General features: G+C 41.7%; 1 protein-coding gene across 3 annotated transcripts in view; it reads right to left on the reverse strand.

Annotated features, from left to right (window-relative positions):
• Positions 1-23,974, reverse strand: part of METTL9 (methyltransferase 9, His-X-His N1(pi)-histidine) — a 59,059-nt gene that overhangs the window by 32,626 nt on the left and 2,459 nt on the right. For all 3 annotated transcript variants that reach the window (XM_055232658.2, XM_055232659.2, XM_055232660.2), the window contains exons 2-4: positions 12,757-12,947; positions 7,506-7,715; positions 447-631 (exon numbers count right to left, since the gene is read on the reverse strand). In XM_055232658.2, the coding sequence (XP_055088633.1) occupies positions 447-631; positions 7,506-7,715; positions 12,757-12,947 (586 nt within the window). The remainder of the gene's footprint in view (positions 1-446; positions 632-7,505; positions 7,716-12,756; positions 12,948-23,974) is intronic.

A 23,974-nucleotide genomic window follows, 5' to 3' on the forward strand; every position in this document is an offset into this window, starting at 1 on the left:
AAACAGGTAAGAGCATTTATCATTTTTAGAGTCTGGCACAAGAGATGCAAAACAGAAAACAAAACAGCCATGACATTCAGCAAGTATATATGACCAGATTTAAAGGCACTGCTTATTGCTCAATTCAGCTGTAAAGCTAATAAATAAATGGTTCAAGCTCCATTTAAAACCAGAGATACAGAAGGATTTTTGGCTTTCAATCTCAAGCAGTCAGACCCAGGTAAATATTAATTATTACCACTGCAAGGGGAATGCTAGATCTCTATAAAGTCCACCTTAAGGTGAACATTAACCAAGATGGTGTTTTACATGGATTAACTGGATTACTTTAAACTGCAGGCTATTATAAGAAATACTAGACAATGTTTAATTGTACACAGCACAAAATCACAAATACCAATAAACAGCTATCCTAAGTAAGAGCTAGCCTGACTGACCACACTTACCGTTTTCCACATAGGGATGAAAGGGGAGGACTAAGGCAAGGATGACCCTGCCTCTAGTTGGCTCCAAGACACTTCTGATATCTTTTAACAAAGTCAGGGGCTGATCACAGCGGTCCAGCAAGTTCAAGCAGCTGATGACATCATACTGGAACCCTGTATTCTGCCATTCATTTATACCAAGGACTCTAGAAAAATCAGAAATAACTGTATTAACATAAAGTCCCTCTAAAGACATCTTTAAAAATAACTGAGATGACAATAAAGGCTTTAACTTTGTCTTCTAAATTAAGTTCAAAATCTTCTGTTATAATTTATGTTTGCAATAATGACATGGCCAAGGAAGAGAAAAATAGCAACCATATTTCTTTTTTTTTTTTTTTTTAATTAATTTTTTTTTTTTTTGAGACAGAGCCTCACTCTGTTGCCCAGGCTGGAGTACAGTGGAGCAATCTCGGCTCATGGCAACCTCCGCCTCCCGGGTTCAAGCGATTCTCCTGCCTCCGCCTCCCTAGTAGCTGAGATTACGGGCAGGTGCCACCATGCCCAGCTAATTTTTGTGTTTTTAGTAGAGACGGGGTTTCACCATGTTGGCTAAGCTGATCTTGAACTCCTAACCTCAAGCGATCTGACTGCCTCGGCCTCCCAAAGTGCTGGGATTACAGGCGTGAGCTACCACGCCTGGCCCATATTTCTTTAAATTTAGCATTTCACCTATTTCCAAATCTCAACACATACGAAGTTTCCTTTACAAGAACTAATCATGTTTAATAAGTATGAAGATGTACCCTGATACAGTTATGAAACTAAAACATCAAATTCTTGAATATCAGTTAATGAACAAGAGTCCTGCTTTTTACCATTCATTGGAACTTAATCAAAAAATGCATCATATAATTAATGTTTTCTATTCCTAGGATCCCTTCTATTCTTAAAAATGGCTGGGAGTGGTATAAAATAATTTCCATTGATAACTTATGACCTTTGAGTTCATTTCTGTTCCCAGGAAAGACATATTTCATACTTGAGAATCTTCCTATCTGAATAACTATACAGAAAAGGACCGGGCACGGTGGCTCACGCCTATAATCCTAGCAATTTGGGAGGCCGAGGCAGGTGGATCATGAGGTCAGGAGATTAAGACCATCCAGGCCAACATGGTGAAACACTGTCTCTACTAAAAATACAAAAATCAGCTGGGTGTGGTGGCGTGTGCCTGTAATCCCAGCTACCTGGGAGGCTGAGGTAGGAGAATCACTTGAATCAGGGAGGCGGAGGCTGCAGTGAGCCGAGATCACATCACTGCACTCCAGCCTGAGGACAGAGCCAGACTCCGTCTCAAAACAAAACAAAACAAAACAAAACAAAAACTATACAGAAAAGATAAAGCCCAGGACATCCTATTAACACTAAGAGCATGGTTTAAAAAAAACCACTCTCGACCCACAATCTCTCACTTTCATACACACACACAGAACACAGAGAACATTTTCAGTCCTCTACAATGTTGTTATCTCTAGAAACAGGGAGTTTTTATATCAAGAGTCTTTGTTAGCCACACAATTAGGCAATTTTACAAATTACTTACTCCTGCTTGGTTATACCAATCAGAATGTGGTAGGTGAGACATGTTATGATAGAGACAGGTAAAAAAGGAAACATAAAAAAAGGGATCTTTGGTAAACAAGTCTTCAGTAATGTTGAGCAGATACAGTAAGATAGCTCAGAAAATTCTAAAAGTATAATGAGGGTTGTTTTGAAAACCTCATTAGCATAATGATATTTATAGCATTTCTGAATAGCAGAATTTTAAAAACACAAAGCACTTAGCTGCATTTTTCTTTTCAATCTACATTTTTGTCAAACTAAAGCCTCTTCCAAATAGCAGCCTAACAAACTTCCAGGGACTAGTCAGATTCCTTACTGGTGCAGGTGTTTCATTGCACTAAATACTGTTTGAAATAAGTAGGGCATTCGGGCTTTAAAATCACTTTGTTGTACTAAGTCAACTGTAATAGTAATTTTGGAAACTCAATTTAGCTCATTCTAAGAGTTTCCAAACATTACTAAGACTACTTTCAGAACAAAAATGTCATCAATTCCCATTCTAAAAAATTGAAATGAATAAAGGACTATTTGTATATATTAATGCCTTAGCTAAGCAGCCAATTTAAAGACACAAATTGTAAAACACAAATTACATATTTGATTTTTAAAAACAAAACAACAAAAAAATCTGATGTCTATCTGCAATGAAGCAGAAGCCAAACGTCATCAGCATGTTCTAATCTAGAATAATCTCACTAAATCTACCTCAGAATGAGTTTCAGATAGGTAGCGTCTGTGTTGGTAATTTTGGAAGAGAAATATATGCTCATAACAGAAAACGATGACTGACACTAAGACAGTTAAATCTATACCTATAGAAGCTCAAGTGCATTCTTACTTCTGTTTTGTGATTTTTATTTGTAAACTCACTCAGTTCCATTGATGAAGACAAATTGCTTAGCCCCACTAAAACTGCGTATTAGCCCAGGAATCCTAACAAGTTGTCAGAATTTTCCTTTTTCTAAAACAGTATTTCTAAACCTAGAATGAGGGTATCTATTCAGGGGATTATTATTTTCAAGAAAATGAGTTAATACTTCCAGAAGGATGTAAAATATATTTCTCCTTAGAGAATGATAAAGCAGTCAGGTGCGGTAGCTAACATCTGTAATTCCAGCACTTTGGGAGGATCGCTTGAGCCTAGGAGTTTGAGACCAGCTGGGGCAACACAAGACCCCATCTCTATAAAAAATTAAAAATAGCCAAGGATAGTGGCACATGCCTGTAGTCCTAGCTAAGCTACTTGGGCAGCTGAGGCAGGAGGATGGCTTGAACACAAGAGTTTGAGGTTACAGTGAGCTATGATTGTGTCACTGCACTCCAGCCTGGACGACAAAGCAAGATCCTGTCTCAAAAAAAAAAAAAAAAAAAAAAAAGGCCAGGCACGGTGGCTCACACCTGTAATCCTAGCACTTTGGGAGGCCAAAGCGGGCAGACTGCCTGAGCTCAGGAGTTCAAGACCAGCTGGGCAACACAGTGAAACCCCATCTCTACTAAAATACAAAACTTAGCTGGGCATGGCAGCGTGCGCCTGTAGTCCCAGCTACTCGGGAGGCTGAGGCAGGAGAACTGCTTGAACCCAGGAGGCAGAGGCTGCACAGTAAGCCGAGATGGCGCCACTGCACTCCAGCCTGGGCAACAGGGCGAGAGTCCGTCTCCCACAAAAAAAGAAAAGATGCCTTGCCATCTCGGGTTGGGAGAGCTCTAAACTTAGGAAATAAGCAATCAGTATTTTGATAAATCCTAAATAAAAAGTGAAACACTAACAATATAAAGAAAACTTACTGTCTTGCTGTAAAAATCACAACCACATCCTTTAGTTTTACAATTGGGTTTTCTGGCATAAACAATGACAACTTAGGAATACAAAGGAAAAACTTGGCCATTTTCTGTTTATTGACCTATTTTTAAAATGCAGAAACTTTGGCTGGGTGCAGTGGCTCACGCCTGTAATCCCAGCACTTTGGGAGGCCAAGGCGGGCGGATTGCCTGAGCTCAGGAGTTCGAGACCAGCCTGGGCAACACGGTGAAATCTTATCTCTGCTAAAATATAAAAAAATTTAGCTGGGTGGGGTGGCATGCGCCTGTAATCCCAGCTACTTGGGAGGCTGAGGCAGGCGAATCACTTGAACCCGGGAGGCAGAGGTTGCAGTGAGCTGAGATTGTGCCACTGCACTCCAGCCTGGGTGATGGAGCGAGACTTTGTCTTAAAAAAAAAAAAATTACAGAACCTTTATTTAAAAAGGTGTGTTTTGCTCACGCCTGTAATCTCCGCACTCTGGGAGGCCAAGGGAAGAGGACTGTTTGAGGCCAGGAGTTCAAGACTGGCCTGGTCAACATAGTGAAACTCCTGTCTCTACACACACAACACACAAAAACACACACTCACACTCTCTCTCTCTCAAATTAGCCAGATATAGTAGCAGGCACCTGTAGTCCCAGCTACTGAGGAGGCTGAGGTGAGAGGATCACTTGATTCCAGAAGTTTAAGGCTGCAGTGAGCTATAATCATGTCACGTGCTCTAGCCCAGGTGACACAGAGAGACCCGTCTCTGAAAATATATATATTAATTAATAAAAAGCCTGTTTTTCATGGCCCAGATATTGAAGAGAAACAGAAAATAGCTCTAATCTCAAAAGGAAGAAAAAAATGTAAAATTAAGCTGAAAGTCTGCCTTGCTATCTTGGATTGGGAGACCTCTAAACTTAGGAAATAAAGATACTACTTCCTCATTAAAACCTCAAACTGCACCAATAGTCACAAAATTTACCACTTTTGTGAAAATGTTTTCACTTCATACTAATATTATGAAAGGAATGCCAATCAGTATGAATTTCCCATGCAGGTCAAACTGCAGATTTTTGGCTTATGTGCTGTATATTAGGGAAAAAATTAAACCAAGTATTTTTTATGTAGTAGATATCTTTACATACCATGTACATTCCAGATATATTACTAATTCAAACATCTGAAGTTTCACTGAAAATTCCATTTAGGCACTTAGCATCAAAGCAGAAGAAGGCTGGGGTGGTCAATCATCTGAAGATGGGTTTAACACCTTCCTCTTCGACCCACTTCAAAGCATGGATTTTTTTAAGTGGGGGGAAGTGGAATCAGATTAGGAATTCAGCCTGACTTAAGCCACTGTTATAAAAAAGGTCAAAGCATGCCAAGTTTTGAAATGCCGAATTAATTTCTAACTGAAGGAAAACATGTCCATTATTACCATGCAGACCCACCAGAACCTTATCTGAGACAGACTGCTAAAGCTAAGGGGCTTTCCAATCACTCAGTTCAAACTCACGTCTTCCTTATGTCTCTTCCTATAACAACCCTAACAGCAATTTAAACACTGACAGTGATAAGGACTTAAGATAGTTCAAGCTAGGAAGGTCGATCTCCCTAAGCTGTAACTCAACTTCTAAGGCGTAGCTGTGCCTGTTATATCAGAGACTATACCTATTCCTTTCCTTCCATATAAAAATCCCACAGAGTATCTGTTCACAGAAATCTTCCCTTCTCCAGGCTAAAAATTTCCATGTTTTACAAATGCTCAAACCGGTCCTGCTCCAAAAGCTACACTGATGCTCTATCTCTAGGATTAATCTGTAAAAGTAGAAACATGTGGATAGGAAAGTGAGTGATTACATAATTCTTTCTCCTTTCTTTCTAAGGCTAACCAGACTTCCAAAAATACCAGAGAAGGAAGCTGACTCCAGCTCTACCTCCCTGATTCTGCACTGAGTCAATATATAGAAATCTCCCAATCAATAAATCATACTGAAATAAGAATACCCTTCTTCCGGCCGGGTGCAGTAGCTCACACCTGTAATCCCAACACTTCGGGAGGCCGAGGCAGATCACGAGGTCAGCAGTTTGAGACCAGCCTGGCCAACATAGTGAAACCCTGTCTCTACTAAAAATACAAAAAAAAAAATTAGCCGGGCATAGTGGCATGTGCCTGTAGTCCCACCTACTCAGGAGGCTGAGGCAGTAGAATTGCTTGAATCCAGGAGGTGGAGGTTTCAGTGAGCTGAGATCACGCCACTGCACTCCAGCTTGGGCAAGTGAAACTTTGTCTCCAGGAAAAAAAAAAAGGCCCTTCGTCCTAGTCTTTCAAGCTCCAGATGACCTTAAAACCAAGATTAACACTGACGACTATATATTAAAAGCAAAACAAAACAGAAAATAGCAAGTATTGTCAAGGAGTGGAGAAACTGGAACCCTTGTACTACATTGCTGGTGGGAACGTAAAATGGTGCGGCAGCAATGGAAAAGTATTACAATTCCTCAAAAAATTAAACCCAGACTTAGCCATGTGATCCAGCAACACCACTTCTGGGTCTACACCCAAAAGAAGTAAAAGTAGGGGCTCAAGTAGGTATCTGTACACCCATGTTCACAGCATTATTCACAACAGCCAAATTGTAGAAACAACCGAAGTATCCACTGACAGATAAATGGGTAAACAAAATGTGGTACATGCATGCAGCAAATTATTATTCATCCTTAAAGAAAATTTTGGGCCGGGAGCAGTGGCTCACACCTGTAATCCCAGCACTCTGGAATACCTGAGGTCAGCAGTTCGAGACCAGCCTGGCCAAATAGTGAAACCCTATCCCTACTAAAAATACAAAAAAATTAGCCAGGCATGGTGGCATACGCTTGTAATCCCAGCTACTTGGGAGGCTGAGGCAGGAGAATTGCTTGAACCTGAGAGGTAGAGATTGTAGTGAGCCAAGATCGTGCCACTGCACTCCAGCCTGGGTGACAGACCAAGACTCCGTCTCAAAAAAAAAAGAAAGAAAAGAAAAGAAAAGAAAATTTTGGCCCATGGTACAACATGAGTAAACCTTGAAGACATTATGCTACATGCAATAAGCCAGTCACAAGGCGCTAATGTATGTAATTCCTCTTATACAAACTACCCAGAATAGTCAAATTCATAGACAAAGTAGAATGGTGGTTGTCAGGAGTTACGAGGAGGGAAAAATGGGGAGTTACTGTTTATTGGGTACAGAGTTTCCGTTTCAGAAGATAAAAAAAGTTCTGGAGATGAATAGTGGTGATGATTGTACAACAATGTAAATGTACTTAATACCACTGAACTGTACACTTAAAAATAGTTACAATAGTAAATTCTATGCTACGTATATTTTACCACTACTTAAAAAAATTTTTTTTGAGAATGCCAGATTCTGATTAGGGAAGAAGTCCCTTCTTCTTGATCTGCCTTTTCCAAGCTGTCTCTCGCTAGTCCTTTTCTTCCCTATAGTGCCAACCCCTCTGCTCCAGAAAAATACTGCTACCAGAAGATTATTTCTCTACATTTCCAGTTAATTATGTATGAAATGATTTTTTAAATTTCTAATCATGGAAGATCATTTTTGATTCATATCCTTTAAATAATGTACTTTCAAGAAGAAATGCATCTAAAACCAAGAAAATTATACCTGTATTTCTTTTTCTGAAGCTGCCATATCATAGTTTCAGAAAGCTCAGTGGCATAGATTTCTTCAAAATGAGGGCTCATGATTTTTGTGACTTCTCCATCTCCAGCACCCAAATCAAGAAGTCTGTGGGTTTTCCAGTCTGGATTAATTTTAAGCAGTCTCTGAAACTGATCTGGTGAAAACACAAACATTGAGCCTCTTCCTAGCAACCTGAAAAAAAAAAAGGACAAAAATGGAAGTGTCTATGCAAATTAAACACCCCTCACCATACACACACAAAGTGAATATAGTGACTCAGCACCACCAACCATAATCACTTATTACATGGTTAAGATTTTTTTTTTTTTTTTTTTTTAGACAAGGTCTCACTCTGTCGCTCAGGCTGGAGTTCAGTGGCATGATCTCGGCTCACTGCAACCTTCGCCTCCTGGGTTCAAGCGATTCTCCTGTCCCAGCCTCCCGAGTAGCTGGGATTACAGGCGTGCACCATCACACCCGGCTTATTTTTTGTATTTTTAGTGGAGACAGGGTTTCACCATGTCGGCCAGGCTGGTCTCGAACTCCTGACCTCAGGTGATCCACCCGCCTCAGCCTCCCAAAGTGCTGGGATTACAGGCATGGACCACTGCGCCTGGCCTAATTTTTTTTTTCTTTTTTTTTTTTGAGACAGAGTCTCGCTCTGCCGTTGCCCAGACTGGAGTGCAGTGGCACGATCTCCGCTCACTGCAAGCTCCGCCTCCCAGGTTCATGCCGTTCTCCTGCCTCAGCCTCCCAAGTAGCTGGGACTACAGGCGCCCACCACCACGCCCGGCTAATTTTTTGTATTTTTAGTAGAGACGGGGTTTCACCATGTTAACCAGGATGGTCTTGATCTCCTGACCTCGTGATCCACCCGCCTCTGCCTCCAAAGTGCTGGGATTACAGGCATGAGCCACCGTGCCCAGCAAAGATATTATCTTTTATATCATTTCTATGATTGGAAGACAAAGTTAATAAAATAAGAAAATGCTTCCAGATACCATTTGTCTTTGGAGCTGCAAATAATGCCCCAAAAAAGCATGGGAGGAGGGAAATAAAAGGTGGGAGGAGGGAAATAAAAGGTGGAAAGTGGAAAGGATGACAGGGGAAGGAAGAAGAAATAAGTAAGAGATGAATGTGAAGAACTTAAGTCAAAATAGGAAGGAAAAGTGGAAGGAGTAACAGAAAACATGTTTATCAGTTGAAAAAGATGACAAGCTAACACAGCCAGGCCACAGTAGCAGAGAAACCAAATAGGAAAAAAAAGTGATTTCAAATATGGAACTAAACCATGGATCAGGAAAGAAGAGCTTTAGTATAATAGATTTTTAAGAGACACTAGATAAAAGAGGGAAAAGAGTGGTCCTTGTGATGTCGGTTAATATGCATTAAAGTAGGTTCATACTTATGTCAGTTTATATGGTTACAACTGTCTGGGTCCTATTATTTCTAAAGGTCCTAGAAAACACTCAAAACCATAGTGATGCCTTTGAAAAAAGAGACTGAGGGGAGTTTAAATGGAGATCGAAGAGAACCCTCAGAAAAGCAACTACAGGTCCAGCCAAGTCTCATGGAAGCATCACCCTGGGAAATAAAACGCAATCCCTATTTAGGACTTGTTTTCTAGCTCTGAAATTCTAGTTTATCTAGCACAGGGATTCTCAACCCTCCTTTAAGCAGCAGAACCCTTTCTTTAAATGAAGTGAAACTCACAGACAACATAAGATCCTAAGAGAGCTGCTGCTGTTCGAATGAGGTTGGGAGCCCAGGAGCTGTGGCCAGCCCACTCTTAGGCCTTTCTCTGCAGCCTGAAGCAGTTCCTAAGGCACTTCCTCCTCAGACCCTAGAAAACAGTTTGGGGACCACTGGTCTAGGAAGTGGCTGGGAAACCTGTTCTGTACTGCTGCTCTCTGGAAACAATCATAAGGTACAGAATGTTTGCTGCTATACAGTGACTGGAAAGACGCATGCAACATGGTGCCCAAGGTAAGACCAGTTTTAGGAAAAAACACAAATAATGGAGTTCATGTAACAAAGTCCCCCTTCCTTTTCCCATTAAGGCCATAGGAGAGTTTAACCAAGTTCACAGTAAATCTTCTGCCCCACAGAAATGCTAAAAAAATTGGAGAAAGACCTCAGAGACCACTAAACGTGATGCTACCGACTACAACTGCTTACCAAAGAAAATCACGTCTCATAAAAGACAAGTTGTTTTAATCCTCAATTGTTCATATATTACAGTAAGAAAATAAGCAAATCTGAACTTGCTGAAGTAGCTGTACAAAATTTAACACAGAAACCAGTCACAGCAGAAAGAGGCTACTGGCAGCATGGCTGAGGGGAGGCGAATTTCAAATACTGATGCTGACTTGCCACAGGACCAAAAGTAAGTCACAAAATAGTTATTTTGCTTAAATTTTCTCAGAGCATGCTTCCCAAGCCATCTTCTTGGGATGTGAGGAATCTTGACATGATAATTATAAAATTCTAGAACAAGAGGTCACCTGAGCTCAGAGCTCACAAGTTCATCTGACTGGTCTACATTTAAAGGCACTAGACGCTGGGCATGGTGGCTCACGTCTGTAATCCCACCATTTTGGGAGGCCAAGGTGGGAAGATCTCTTGAACCCAGGAGTTTGAGACCAGCCTGGGCAACATGGTGAAACCCCGTCTCTACAAAAATTTCAAAAATTAGCCAGGCACAGTGGCATGAGCCTCTAGTCCCAGCTACCTGGGAGACTGAGGCAGGAGGATTGCCTGAGCCTGAGGAGGTCAAGACTGCAGTGAGCCATGACTGTGACACTGCACTCCAGCCTAGGCAACAGAGCGACACCCTGTCTCCAAAAAAGAAAGAAAGAAGGCACTAGAGAGAGAGGGGAAGCATTGTCCTATTTCCAAAGAACATTAGCAACAGGGGCTCTACAAAAAGATTAACACTGTCAAAAAATAAATCAAAATCCATCAAGCCCAGTGTTTTTCAACCAGGATCGATTTTGCCCTCTAGGGGGCAATGGGAGTAGACAGGAGAGTTTCCAGTAATCACAAGGACCTGGGGGTACTACTGCCATTTAGTGGGCAAGGCCAGAAAAGTTAGACTTCCTGCAGTGGGTAGGGGGGCGGGCAGTCTCGCACAATGAAGAACAGTCTCACCTAAAATACCAAGCCCAATACAAAGTTTCCCATAAACACAAACCATGAAGAGATATGACCCTCTAATTTGGGTTTAACTTTAGTGTTTAATAACCATCCTAGGTTCCCTGGTCACAATCTAAGTTCTCTCTAGACTTAAGAGTCTACAAAGACATGTGCCTCTTCCTTATAAAATAAACTCTGGAACATCTATTAAGTCTTTCCTTACTTGGCCTTTTCCTTTCCAAAATAAAGGAAGTTTGATAAGTATCTTAAGGTAATACAAGACAGTACCACAGTAATGATTTCTGTGAGATGGCCACCTGTAGTAATAATCTCCCACTGCCATGACTGGAAAGTACTGATGGGCCCTAAAATTTAGTTTTTAGCTGAGAATGGGACACAAGGCAAGAAGGATTGAAAGCAGGGTGGGTATCAGAAGGAAAAAGCAGAAGAGTTTTAAGTAAGGGAAGCCAAAAGGGGTTTATTAACTGCATTGCCTCTTTGATCAAACTGTGAAATTCTAGAGCAGGGAATTTTAACCAGGGTGTTATGGGTAGAGGAAAGGGGAAATAAAAGTTTAAAACCCCCAAAATCATACACAAAATGTTAAATGTAAGCACTTTTTGAAGAGAGGATTCCTACCTTTTATCACTTTCAAAGAGCTACAGGACCCCAGAAAGGATAAGAATCTCTGCTATAGTGACTCATCTGAATTCCAAAGGAAGAATAAATGGTATAGAACAGAAATTCAATATAACCAATTTAAGGAACAAAATGTCAGACCAAGTTGTATCAACTCAACCACCCATATAAAAATAACAACTGTTTGCCAAAGCAAAAGTATGGCAATTTCACATAAACAACGAAGAAAATCAACTGAGAAATCTTGAGAAATGGCTTGCAGTGCCTGAAAACATATTTAAGGACCAGATGATACACTGGGGATCCAGACAGTCAGTAGAAACTGGCTCCAAACCTCAAGGGAAAAGAAAAGTGGGTCCAACCAGTGGTTTGAGTGGTCCAGTGAGGCTTTTTAACCATTGAGCCTGTTGCTTTTCTCTTTGGCATTTTAGAGTCTAGGTCCTTAGGAATGCTTGAAAATACGGCCAAGAAAGGATTGAAAAAAAAAAAAAAAAACTCCTAAAGCTTTTTCTATGGATTTATATGAGGGAACCACTCTGGGGACAGAGAATTCCACAATAAGTTTATAAAATTCTGGTGAACCTAGACATTATTTAAAAACAGATGCAGGACTCTTCACTCAAAATAAACCATCATCCACTGTTGGGCTGACTAATTAGATCTCCCAAAAAAAATCTGCCACTGCGAAGTATGTTTAAGGCAAAGATCTTACTTTTCAGCCTAAGGGCATAAAGCCCTCAGCTTCAGGGCTTGGTTCCAGGAGTCTTGCTACTTTGTGGTCAAGAACCAGCAGCATTCAGCATTACTGGCATCATCTAAGAGCTTGTTAAAAATGCAGACTCTCCAGGCGCAGTGGCTCCCACCCATAATCCCAGCACTTTGGGAGGCAAAGGTGGACGGATCACTTGAGGTCAGTTAGAGACCAGCCTGGCCAACATAGAAACCTCGTCTCTACTAAAAATACAAAAATTAGCCAGGTGTGGTGGTGCACACCTGTAATCCCAGCTACTTGGGAGGCTGAGGCATGAGAATTGCTTAAACCCGGGAGGCGGAGGCTGCAGTGAGCCCAGATCACGCCACTGCACTCCAGTCTGGGAAACAGAGCAGGACTGTCTTAAAAAAAAAAAAAAAGCAGACTCTCAGGCCTAGCCCCTGACGTACTAACTCATAATCTGCATTTTAACAAGACCCCCAAGTGATTCCTATGTACATCAAAGCCAAGAAGCACTACCCTAAGTAACTCCCGCTATGAATACACATACTAATGAGGCTGTCACGTTATGGTGAATTTAAAGGGCAGAACCACAGAAAGATAGAACGCTGGACCAACTGCCAAGGTTCTGACTATTAGAAGTATTGTAGCTCAGGTAGTCAACATGTTGAACAAGATAACTTTTCGTGTTTTTCCTTTTGTAAACCTAAGGATAAAGAAAAAAATAAATGTCCAAGATTCACTTACCCATTGATAGATGTTCTAGACATAAACAGGCTAAAAACAGATGACACAAAAGAATGATATAATTGGATAAATAGCCAGCCCGATTTCTCAATGCTGTTGTTTAAGAAGATCTGTGTTCCTTGATCAAGGTAACTCTGAACAAAGACAGCCTGGAGTGATTCGCATAATTTCTCTCTGTTGCACACATACCACTAAAAAAAAAAGAAGAACAAAAATTAAAACACACAACTGAAGTGTCACCTAAGAAATCCAAAAACAAAAAACCAGAAGACTAAATCAAATCTAAGATTTCCAAATATTACCATCTCATGATACTCTGAGAATAACCATTTCGTATACTCATATAACCTATAAAGTACTTCTTCAGACATGACTTCTCGTTTAATTCTCTTACAGCCCTCGAGGTAGGTAGAGTGGGTGAGGGAAGGGTGGAGAGGCTTTTGGGTCACTCAGCTTAGTAGGCAGCAGAACCAGACCACAGCTCAGGCACTCGGACTCCCAGCCCAGTGCTTCAGTCACTGTACCCGAGATTTAGAAAGCTCTGCTGGCCTCTCTTTCACTGAGATTCAACATCAGAAGGCAAACAGCTAGCAGTATCCTTGTTTTTAGATAAGAAAACAATCACATAATCCAATGCCTTAACTCAAAATCACCAAACAAACCCAAATAGCAAAGTAAGCAACAGAATTTAATACTCCAGTGACCAGATTAAGTTGCCTTTCTTCTTGTGGGCTATGTAAAAGAGATCTTTAGAAATCTTGAGGTATGCTTTACAAATAGGTCATATGACATTCTTACAGAGGCAACATGTGCTCAACAAAGATTAAGAAGTTACTTAAGGTCATAGTGCAATCAATGAGAAGACCAAGTAGTAACATGCTAAGAACCAGATTTCCAGGAATCAGCTCTACCCAGAATCCACATTCTAGAACAAAATTCAAAGAGCTTCACCTGTAGATGAAATTTAATCTTTCATAATAAATGAGTTAGCATACCAGAGAGGTGGGGAAGCAGACTGTACGTCAGCTTTAGCAACAGCCCCACAATCAAGTCCTGGCTCTGCCCTTCCTATGTGAGCTCAGACAAATCACTTAATCTCTGAGCCTCCATTCATTTGTAGACTAGAGACGTCACTGGGGTCTATATATCCTGGTAGGGTACGATGAGGATTAAACAAGATAATGTAGGCAAGCCCTCAACATAATACAAAGCACGTAGTGAGAATCCTACAATAATAATAGCAATGAGATTCCTCTAACATAGCCTGAGAAATAAGAGTAAGCCCCTTAAGTACAGTGATGAAACTACAAAGTATATCAGTTATTATTAACCATTATCTGCCATGAAACACAAATTTTTCCCAGTCAATTGGCCAAGAGTAATTTGCTTCCCCCTGACAAATATGACCTTTTATCAGCAGTAGACGTCCCATAAGTGCTTGCACAATCGGTGGCCCAGCTTTACAGTCATCCTAAGCTTACTAAATGTTCAGTGAAATCTTAAGTAACATTCCTGATGCTAACGTTAAAAGGAACTAGTTACAAATCAACACAAACAAACAGGCACATTAAATTTCAGAGATTAATCATTTTACAAACTCTGTTCCCTAAACCGGGTAAACCAAGCCTTTCCAGTTGTGGACTGATTTGTGCTAATTTGCCATTTCATCACAGTTATCAAAACTGCTTGGACTTTATACATAAAACTATTTTTATTTTTCCTACTCTATATGACGAGCTATGAAGCTTTTTACATTCACTGCCTACATTTTTTTCCCTTGGTCTGAAAATGTTCTTGCTTAATGATTTTCTAATTCTTAATACTTCTTGTGCCTAAAGTTATGCTCCAGTGCAGGTCATAAACCGTTTTTTATTATACTCATGACCTCCTGGTGCACGTTCTGAACTCTGTAATATGGAGGCCACTCTGACTTTTATTTATTTTTATTCTCTGAAATGGCTAATCAAGATGAAAGCCATCACCTTGATAACAGGCAATCAGGTACATCCTATTAATGTGGATGAGAAGTCATTCAAGTGAAACAGAGGAGCTAAGAATTCCTTCGCACCCACTTGTAAATGGACTAGAGCAACAATAGATTCTGACTTCCAGAACCAAGAAGGAACTGGCACCCATTAGCTGCAAATAGTGCTTTCAAGCACCAAGAGGAAAACTCAAGTTTTTAATAGCATTTTTCTCAATTCATCAACATTAACATGTGTGATTGAACCCTTACTGTCACACAGGTCTTTCAGGAAAGAAACTGTTATTGAACAGAATGTGCTACAGAACAAAAATAGAGCAAGGCTCTTCTCTTTAAAAAGAAAGGTGAAACGTATGTCCTTTCTGACCATTTGCATGACACAAATGTTATTTCACAGCAGCACTGTCAGAAAGTGAAAACAAGTCAAATGTCCATCAAATGGTGGATAAGCAAGATGTGATAATAGATTCATATAAAATAATAGCATATTCTGCCATACAAAGGAATGAAGCACTGCTTCATGCTCCAGCATGGATGAACCTTGACAACATTATGCCAAGTGAAATACGTCAGTCACAAAAGACCACATACTGTATAATTCCACTTACGTGAAATGTCTTGAATATGCAAATCCAGAGATAGAAAGTAGATAGTAGATTGTGGCTGCCAGGGACTGGGCAGCTGGGACAATGTGGAGTGGCTGCTAATGGACATGAGGTTTCTTTTTGGGGTGATGAAATGTTCCAAAATTAATACTGGTGATGGCTGCACAATTCTGTGATTATACTAAAAATCAATGAATTGTACTCTTTAAAGGATAAATGTCATGGTATGTGAATTATATCCCAATAAAGCTGTTTTTTTAACACACACACACACCCCTCCCTAAATACGTAGGTGGCAGTTAGATCTTCCAGATATTAAAAGTGGCCTGAAAACATAAGTAACCTAGCAAACCTCTTAAAATGCAAATTTTAAATGCAAATCTGATCACATCACTACCCTGCTTAACAGGAATCTTAGGATAACATCCAAAATGCTTAATATGCCTTACAAGGCCCTGCATGATTTTTGTTCATTCTGTGTCTCCAGCCTCACCTCATGACTTTCCCTACCAACCCATGACCCCTGGACCCTCACTCCATCACACTGCTCCACCCCTTCGTTCTTTTTTCTGGAAGGCCCCTTTCCCGTGGCTGTCTCACAAGATATTTGCTCTGCCCCCCGACATTTCCCACCACCTAAACCACTCTCTCTTCACCTGGTTCGTTCAACTTCAGCCTAAATATTTCCTAGGTATATTTTCTTTTTGAAGGAAAATATACCCAGGAAAGGCTAGGCTAGGCCCCCTGTTCTAATACCCTTTCATACACCCCATTTGTCCCTTTGGTAATATTTATAATCTCTGAATTGAATAATTGTAGACAATCGCATGTTCAGTGTCTATCTTCCCAGGTAGACTGAGAGCTTCATAAAGGCAGAGAAAATAAATGGCTTCAGTGCCTGGCACAGATACAGACAAACAATAAATGTTCATCAACAGGCAGCCTAAACATAATTTGGAGTTTCTAACAAAATCCTAGAGGAAACATAAGGATAACCACAGAGACTGCTGCCATGGGGTTTCTGTCAATTTCTCAAACTCGCAAGGCCTTGCTTAAACCTAATTTTGCAAACAGTGGTTAAAGCTACCCACTCACCACAAAACTGCATTACCACAAGCAAGGAAGCAAGCAATGAAGGAAGACACCAACTGAGCACCTATCATGCACCAGGCACCAGGCCAAGTGCTTTACCTTTCATTTACCACCTTGCAATTTCTGAACAAATGGGAAGCATAGGGTCCCCAAGCAGCTCCAGCTGATTCAAGCTCCTGCTCCAGGTACGTGTTGTTTTATAAGCATTTCTTTCAAAGAAGCTTCTCTTCACTTAACTCTACCCAGTGTGTCTGCTAAAGAAAAGAAAGCAGGACTATCCTGCCAATTAAACTGAACTACATGTGTGCAGAGAAAAGATAATCTGGTCTAGATAGTAACTAAAGTCCTGTAAGCCAGGGTTTCTCAGCCTTCACACTACTGACATTTGGAGTTGAATGATCTTTTGTTATAGGGGCTGACCTGCACATTGTAGGATGTTTAGCAGCATTCCTAGTGTCTACCCATCAGGTTACAGTGGCACTACCCCAAATGACAGCCCAAAATGTCCCAGGCATTGCCAGATGTCCCCTGGGAGGCAAAACTGCCACTGCTTGAAAACCCATACATGGACTTACCCACAAAATGTCACTGTACTGACTCTCCAGTAGTGTTTCCCACTATCCCAGCTTAACTATGGTCTAGGGACTCCAGCTGACTGAATTAAAAGATGGACTCACTGGCCTCAGAGAACTTACATTACAGAGTGAAAATAAAATCAGAAACCAAGGGAAACAAGTAATGTGACTATGATCTTGGCGAGGAGCTTCAGAGCCTTAAAGGAGCAGTCACCTTGCCCTTAAGGTGAAATACCAAGGAGAGAGAAAATCTGCAGGAACCCCTTTAACCCAATGGGCAGGACTCCTGGTTTCACCTCTCTCCAAACAACCAGCTTAGATAAAAAGCTACGCTGAGCTAGCAACACTGGGTGGCTTGTCTGTAGGCTCCTGTGTACTTTCAAGCAGATGAGTTCTTTGTTTTTGTTTTTGTTTTTGTTTTGAGACGGAGTCTTGCTCTGTCGCCCAGGATGGAGTGCAGTGGTGCGATCTAGGCTCTCTGCAACCTCTGCCTGCCAGGTTCAAGCAGTTCTCTCACCTCAGCCTCCCAAGCGGCTGGGATTACAGGCACCCACCACCCCGCCTGGCTAATTTTTGTATTTTTAGTAGAGACGGGGGGGTTTCATCATGTTGGCCAGGCTGGTCTTGATCTCCTGACCTCAGGTGATCTGCCTGCCTCGGCCTCGCAAAGTGCTGGGATTACAGGCTTGAGCCGCCGCGCCCAGCCGCAGGTGAGTTCTTTAAACGTGTGGTCCTTAAAGACTACAGAGACAAAGGTGCACAGGCAAGAACAAAGTACTATGCTCGTTAAATTCACACACTGACAGGACTACATGCCCACTCTACTGTGAGGCTGGACTCCTTGGCTGGAGCCTACCATGTCTGAAAAAGCATCTTATTAGCATCTGCCTTTAAAGCTCACTCAAATGTTGTTCGATCTAAATAAACAAGGGAATCTTTTAAATGACAAACTCTAATCAAATGAGAATGATTCCATTCAGTCATCTGCTGATGCCAAGTACAGAACAGGATGTGATAACTAAACATAACATCTAAAAATTACAGTAAATAGCAATATTCTCCCTACTGGCAACATAACTGCAAAGATACTAATAATTGGCCAGGCAGTAAACAGCCAAATCAGGTGGCTGCCAGGCATTTTGAATGCATGTCTGACAGTATTCGCCAACCGAAGTGATTAAATATTAGGTCGTACTGTCTTAAAAACTTCCTGGCTGGCTACAGTGGCTCACACCTGTAATCCCAGCAATTTGGAGGCCAAGGTGGGCAGATCACTTGAAGTCAAGAGTTCAAGACCAGCCTGGCCAACATGGTGAAACCCCATCTCTACTAGAAATACAAAAATTAGCCAGGCGTGGTGGCAGGCACCTATAATCCCAGCTACTTGGGAGGCTAAGGCAAAAGAATCACTTGAACCCGAGAGGTGGAGGTTGTAGTGAGCCCAGATTGTGCCACTGCACTCCAGCCTGGGTGACAGAGCAAGACTGTCAAAAAAAAAAAAAAAAAAATTTCTCATTAAGCCCATGAACTCCTCCTAACATTTATATATAACCTTGGTTGATGAATCACTCGTTCAAAGTAGGAATGCAATCTTCCTATAAAATTATATTTGCTAATCAGACCAAAGAATATGGTTAAAAGTTTTTCTGAAATTATTTTTGGAGTTTATCAACTAATCAAACATGTGATACATAACATATCCAAAATACAACATTCCCAAAATACAAAGGATTTAAGCACACTAGCAGTCAGAAAGTAATTTTTAAAACTGGCTGATTTTAGATAATGTGGTATAATAAAAAATACATATTTGATCTTTGTCCCAGGTTCCTGATAGAGTGTTCCTAAAACCCTTGGGGAATCTCAGGGTGATAAAAGTATCTTTTGTATGCTAACAGGATGACTCCTGATAGGGGAGGGAGACCCAGACAGCTTCAGGATGGGGACCAGGATGTGGGTATAAGGTTCAAACTTTCAGCCCCACCTTCCAATCTCCAAGGATGAGAAAGGAGTTGAAGACTGAGTCTAATCATGCCTATGTAATGACACGCCTAAACTATGGGGTCCTGGGAGCTTTTAGGTTGCTGAAGACATTGATATGATGGTTGGGTGGCTCATCAGAGGAAAGAGAAACTCTACACCACCTCCCACACCTCACTCTATGCACCTCTTCCACTTGGCCGTTCCCCGATTGTATCCTTTGTAATAAACCAGTAAACCTAGGTGGTTTATTATTATTATTTTGTGATGGAGTCTCGCTCTGTCGCTCAGGCTGGAGTGCAGTGGCGCAACCTCAGCTCACTGCAACCTCCGCCTCCAGGGTTCAAGCGATTCTCCTGCCTCAGCCTCCCCAGTAGCTGGGATTACAGGCACATGCCACCACGCCCAGCTAATTTTTTTGTATTTTTAGTAGAGACCAGGTTTCACCATGTTAGCTAGGATGGTCTTGATCTCCTGACCTCGTGATCCACCTGCCTCAGCCTCCCAAAGTGTCGGAATTACAGGTGTGAGCCACTGCACCTGGCCCCTAAGTGTTTTCCTAAGTTCTGTGAGTCATTCTATTATAGGAAATTATGGGCTGGGGTGGGGTGGGGTAGGGTGAAGGTAGAGTTGTGGGAACTCCCAAATTTGTTCAAGGTGGACAAAAGCACTGGTAGCCTGGGGACCCAGGACTTGCAGCTGGCCTCTGAAGTGAGGGCAGTCTTGTGGGACTGAGCCCTTAACTCTGTAAAGCGTGACCCTAACTCCAGGTAGTTAGTGTCAGAACAGGATTGAACAATTAAACACCCAATTGGTGATGGAAAATTACGAGAATGGCTGATGTCAGGAAAAAAAGACAATACATGTAAGAATCTTTTTTCTACTTTAAGCCTTAAAAAAAGCACGCACAAACCAGATAAAGGCCAGAACTTCAAGCAGCTGTCCTATTCTCACCTACTTCACAAACTGCAAAATCTTCGACTAGTATTGTGCACACAGCTACCTAACTTCAGTGTCTACACAGAGGCCTCACTAGAATGAGGGCAGTTTCCTATTCAGAAGGCAAGCCTAGGCCAGGAGCAGTGGCTCACGCCTGTAATCCCGGCACTTTGGTAGACTGAGGTAGGAGGACTGCTTGAGGCCAGGAGTTTGAGACCAGCCTGGATAACATGGCAAGACCCTGCCTCTACAAAAAATTTAGAAGCTACTCAGGAGGCCAAGGCAGGAGGATGTACTGAGGCCAGGAGTTTGAGGCTGCAGTGAGATATGATCAGGCCACTGCATTCCAACTTGGGTGACAGAGCAAGAACTTGTTTCTCAAAAAAAAAAAAAAAAAAAAATGAAGGCAAGCCTATTTTTACCATCCCTCAGACAACACAAGGTTTACTAGGAGGGGCATCATAAAGCAGTAGAAAATGCATTGCCTTGAAACCAAAGCTGGGTGCAAAGCCCAACTCTATCATCCATTAACTCTGTGCTGATGAGCAAGTCTCTTCTCTCTCTCAGCCTCACTCTTCTGTATGTAAAGTGCGGATGATACCACCAGCCTCCAAGAGTTCTATGTGGACTACTGGGGATAATACATTTGAAGTGCCTGGCACACAATTGAAGGCCAGTAGCTGTTCATATTTCCTTCCCCTTTCTCTCCAAGGCAAGGGCTGGTCAGAGGAGAAGTACAGTTCAAGGGAATGCCTAAAAACCACACTGTAGGTCTGGGCATCCAGCCATTCTCAAAAGAAATGGGTATTCAAAGACCCAAGGCATTCAGGGCTACCAAAAACAATCAGAAAAACTCCACTGCTCAGGGTCTATGAACACAGAATCTTTTCTGAGTTGGCCAGACCAACTCCATCAACAGATCTTGACAGCTAAGGATTCAAAATTCACATTCTAAGATTTTACAATGCAATCAACTCAGTCCAGACATTTCACCATGCACACCTTGCATTTAAGCACAACATAGGCGTAAATATTCAGACCATTCACCATTTTCCCACAAACAATATAAACCCAACCCAATAACCTCTTTATGTCAGACTTCAATGTGTAGAGTGACAGGCACCCTCATATCCATGAGGGGAATCAATTAAAACAGATTAAATTGCTTCAGCTTTGATTTAATAACAAATTACCGGCAATCCTCATTGCAAATACTAAATACTCACTCCCCATAGGACAGGATAATCCTAAAATTTTAACAAAGCTTCAGAGGGTCTACACAACAGAGCTTTTTACTGGAAGCTATTAGGGTCTTCTAGGTCACCTTCAAATGGAAACATAAAGACTCCTGGTATATCCAGCACAAGAAAGAGATTCTAGTGTTCTGGAAACTGAAGGAAACACTTGGGGTTTCAACACAGATTATGAGGAAGGAAAGAAATCCTTTCTGAAGTCTCTTTGGTATTCAGCTGCAAAGGCCTCCAGACTCTCGAAGGCAGTTCAGAGAAGGACGCCAGTCCATCAGTGTCTGTCCGGCTCAGCTGGCTGACTATCCTTGAAGCATTGTTAACTCATGCCTGACTCCAGTCTGCCTCCACAAGGTAAGTGAGGACTAAAGGGACAGGAAACACTCTGTCCTTTAGCACAGTGTTTGGCTCTGGCTATGCTGTCCAAGTATTTTTTCATTTGGGGGAAAAAAGGATTCTAATTCTTTCTTGAATTCTTCATCACTTGTGGCATAGCACAGTTCTGAGCTTATATAAGAAAGTGAAAAAATAAGTCACAAAAATATACACATACTTGCAATTTTAAGTTACACCTTAATAATTCCGGATATTGAATGTTATCTGTACTTTTAAAAAACCTTGCAGTATGTCACCTGGAGAAATCGTTGTGGTTTGGTTCAGCGAGTTCTGTAACAATTTTTTCACTCCATCAATTGAGAAGCTACTGAACGGCTATTATTACCAAGAACCTGGGGCCTAAGGGTCCTTTCAAAGTTTCAGTAGCTCCATAATAGTTGCATTAACTTTAAGCACTAGGTACAATGCATCAAAAAGAATAGATCCTAAGTTTTTTGTTGTTGTCTTTTTAAATTCTGAGTCTGCCGACATTGAAAAGTGACGGTATCTACTAGTTTCTCACTGCCTGCCTCTATTTCTTCCCAGTGAGTCAATCTACCCACCCTGCAACCTGTGATTAAGAATATGCTGTTGGAGGCTGGGTGCAGTGGCTCACTCTTGTAATCCCAGCACTTTGGGAAGCCGATATGGGTAGATCACTTGAGGCCAGGAGTTCAAGACCAGCCTGGCCAACACGGTGAAGCCCTATCTTTACTAAAACTACAAAAATTAGCCGGGTGTGCTGGCACATGCCTGTAATCCCAGCTACTGAGAGGCTGAGGCACAAGAACCGCTTGAACCCAGGAGGTCGAGGCTGCAGTGAGCCGAGATTGTGCCACTACACTCCAGCCTGGGTGACACAGTGAGACCCTGTCTCCAAAAAAAAAGCTGTTTGTTAAGGAAGCTGGAAATTTCTCTTGGAAAAATTCTTTATTCTGTAAGAAGCCACGTAGTAAATGGTTTAGGCTTGCAGGCCATACAGTAGCAAATATGCTGCTGTTTTGTAGCCAGGGAGCTCACAGACCACAGGTAAATGAATGTGATAGTTCTCTTTCAATAAAACTTTTTTTGTGGGCTGAGTGTAGTACCTCACGCCTGTAATCTCAGCACTTTGGGAGGCCCAGGAAGAAGGATCACTTGAGGTCAGGAGTTCGAGACCAGCCTAACCAACATAGTGAAACCCCGTCTCTACTGAAAACTACAAAAATTATCTGGGCGTGGTGGCATTCACCTGTAATCCCAGCTACTCGGGAGGCTGAGACATGAGAATTGCTTAAACCTCGGAGGCAGAGGTTGCAGTGAACCAAAATTGGGCCACTGCACTCCAGCCTGGGTGACAGAGCGAGACTCCATCTCAAAAAAAAAAAAAAAAACTTTATTTGTGGACACTGAAATAAATTTGAATTTCATAAATGAAACTTCATGTATTACAAAACGTTATTTTGATATTTTCTTGGTAACCATTTAAAAATATAAAACTATTTTTATTTCATAGGCTATAAAATAAGTCTGTGAGACCAGTCTGGCCTCCCAGCCACTTCCCTGCTCTAAGTGAAACCCTGCTTCTTGCTTGCCCAAAGTGAAACATAATCCCAGTTTTGAAGCTAGCACACCAAACCAAGTTACTAAAATGGCACTGCTACTACAGTTTTAGAGCAGCTTTAGCCCAAAGGAGCCTTGCCTCTCCAAACTATGCTAACAAAATAGCCATTTTTAACGAATAAACATTGCCCAAGTTCTCTCTTTTAACCACAGAATCCTCCATCATAATTCCTTAATAAAGGCCAGGCGCGGTGGCTCACGCCAGTAATCCCAGCACTTTGGGAGGCCGAGGCGGGCGGATCACGAGGTCAGGAGATCGAGACCATCCTGGCTAACACAGTGAAACCCCATCTCTACTAAAAATACAAAAAATTAGCCGGGCAAGGTGGCGGGTGCCTGTAGTCCCAGCTACTCGGGAGGCTGAGGCAGGAGAATGGCGTGAACCCCGGGGGGCGGAGCCTGCAGTGAGCCGAGATCGTGCCACTGCACTCCAGCCTGGGCGACAGCGAGACTCTGTCTCAAAAAAAAAAAAAAATTCCTTAATAAAATAACCAGAAGGAAAACTTTTGCTAAGTATGGTTCAATCAAATCCACAACCCTACTTTTATGCAACTCCAAAAGAACCAGATGTGGCTGGCTATGGAACTCACACACCCAACTGAACACTTAGAAGACCTTGTATAAAACTATTAATCTGAAGGAGGAAAAACAGTTACTTCACAAGCAACGAAGTTATTAAGGCAAACCCAGGATCCTGGAATATTAAGTGGAAAACAAATTATCAACTCAGCCACAGTGCGGAAAGGACAGTTTCCTACTTTATCTCATGGTGGTTTCTACACACCTTTCTTCTGTTCATTTTAATCTTTATTCATGGAC

This window comes from Symphalangus syndactylus, chromosome 11, assembly GCF_028878055.3.
Source record: "Symphalangus syndactylus isolate Jambi chromosome 11, NHGRI_mSymSyn1-v2.1_pri, whole genome shotgun sequence".
Taxonomy (NCBI): Eukaryota; Metazoa; Chordata; class Mammalia; order Primates; family Hylobatidae; genus Symphalangus; species Symphalangus syndactylus.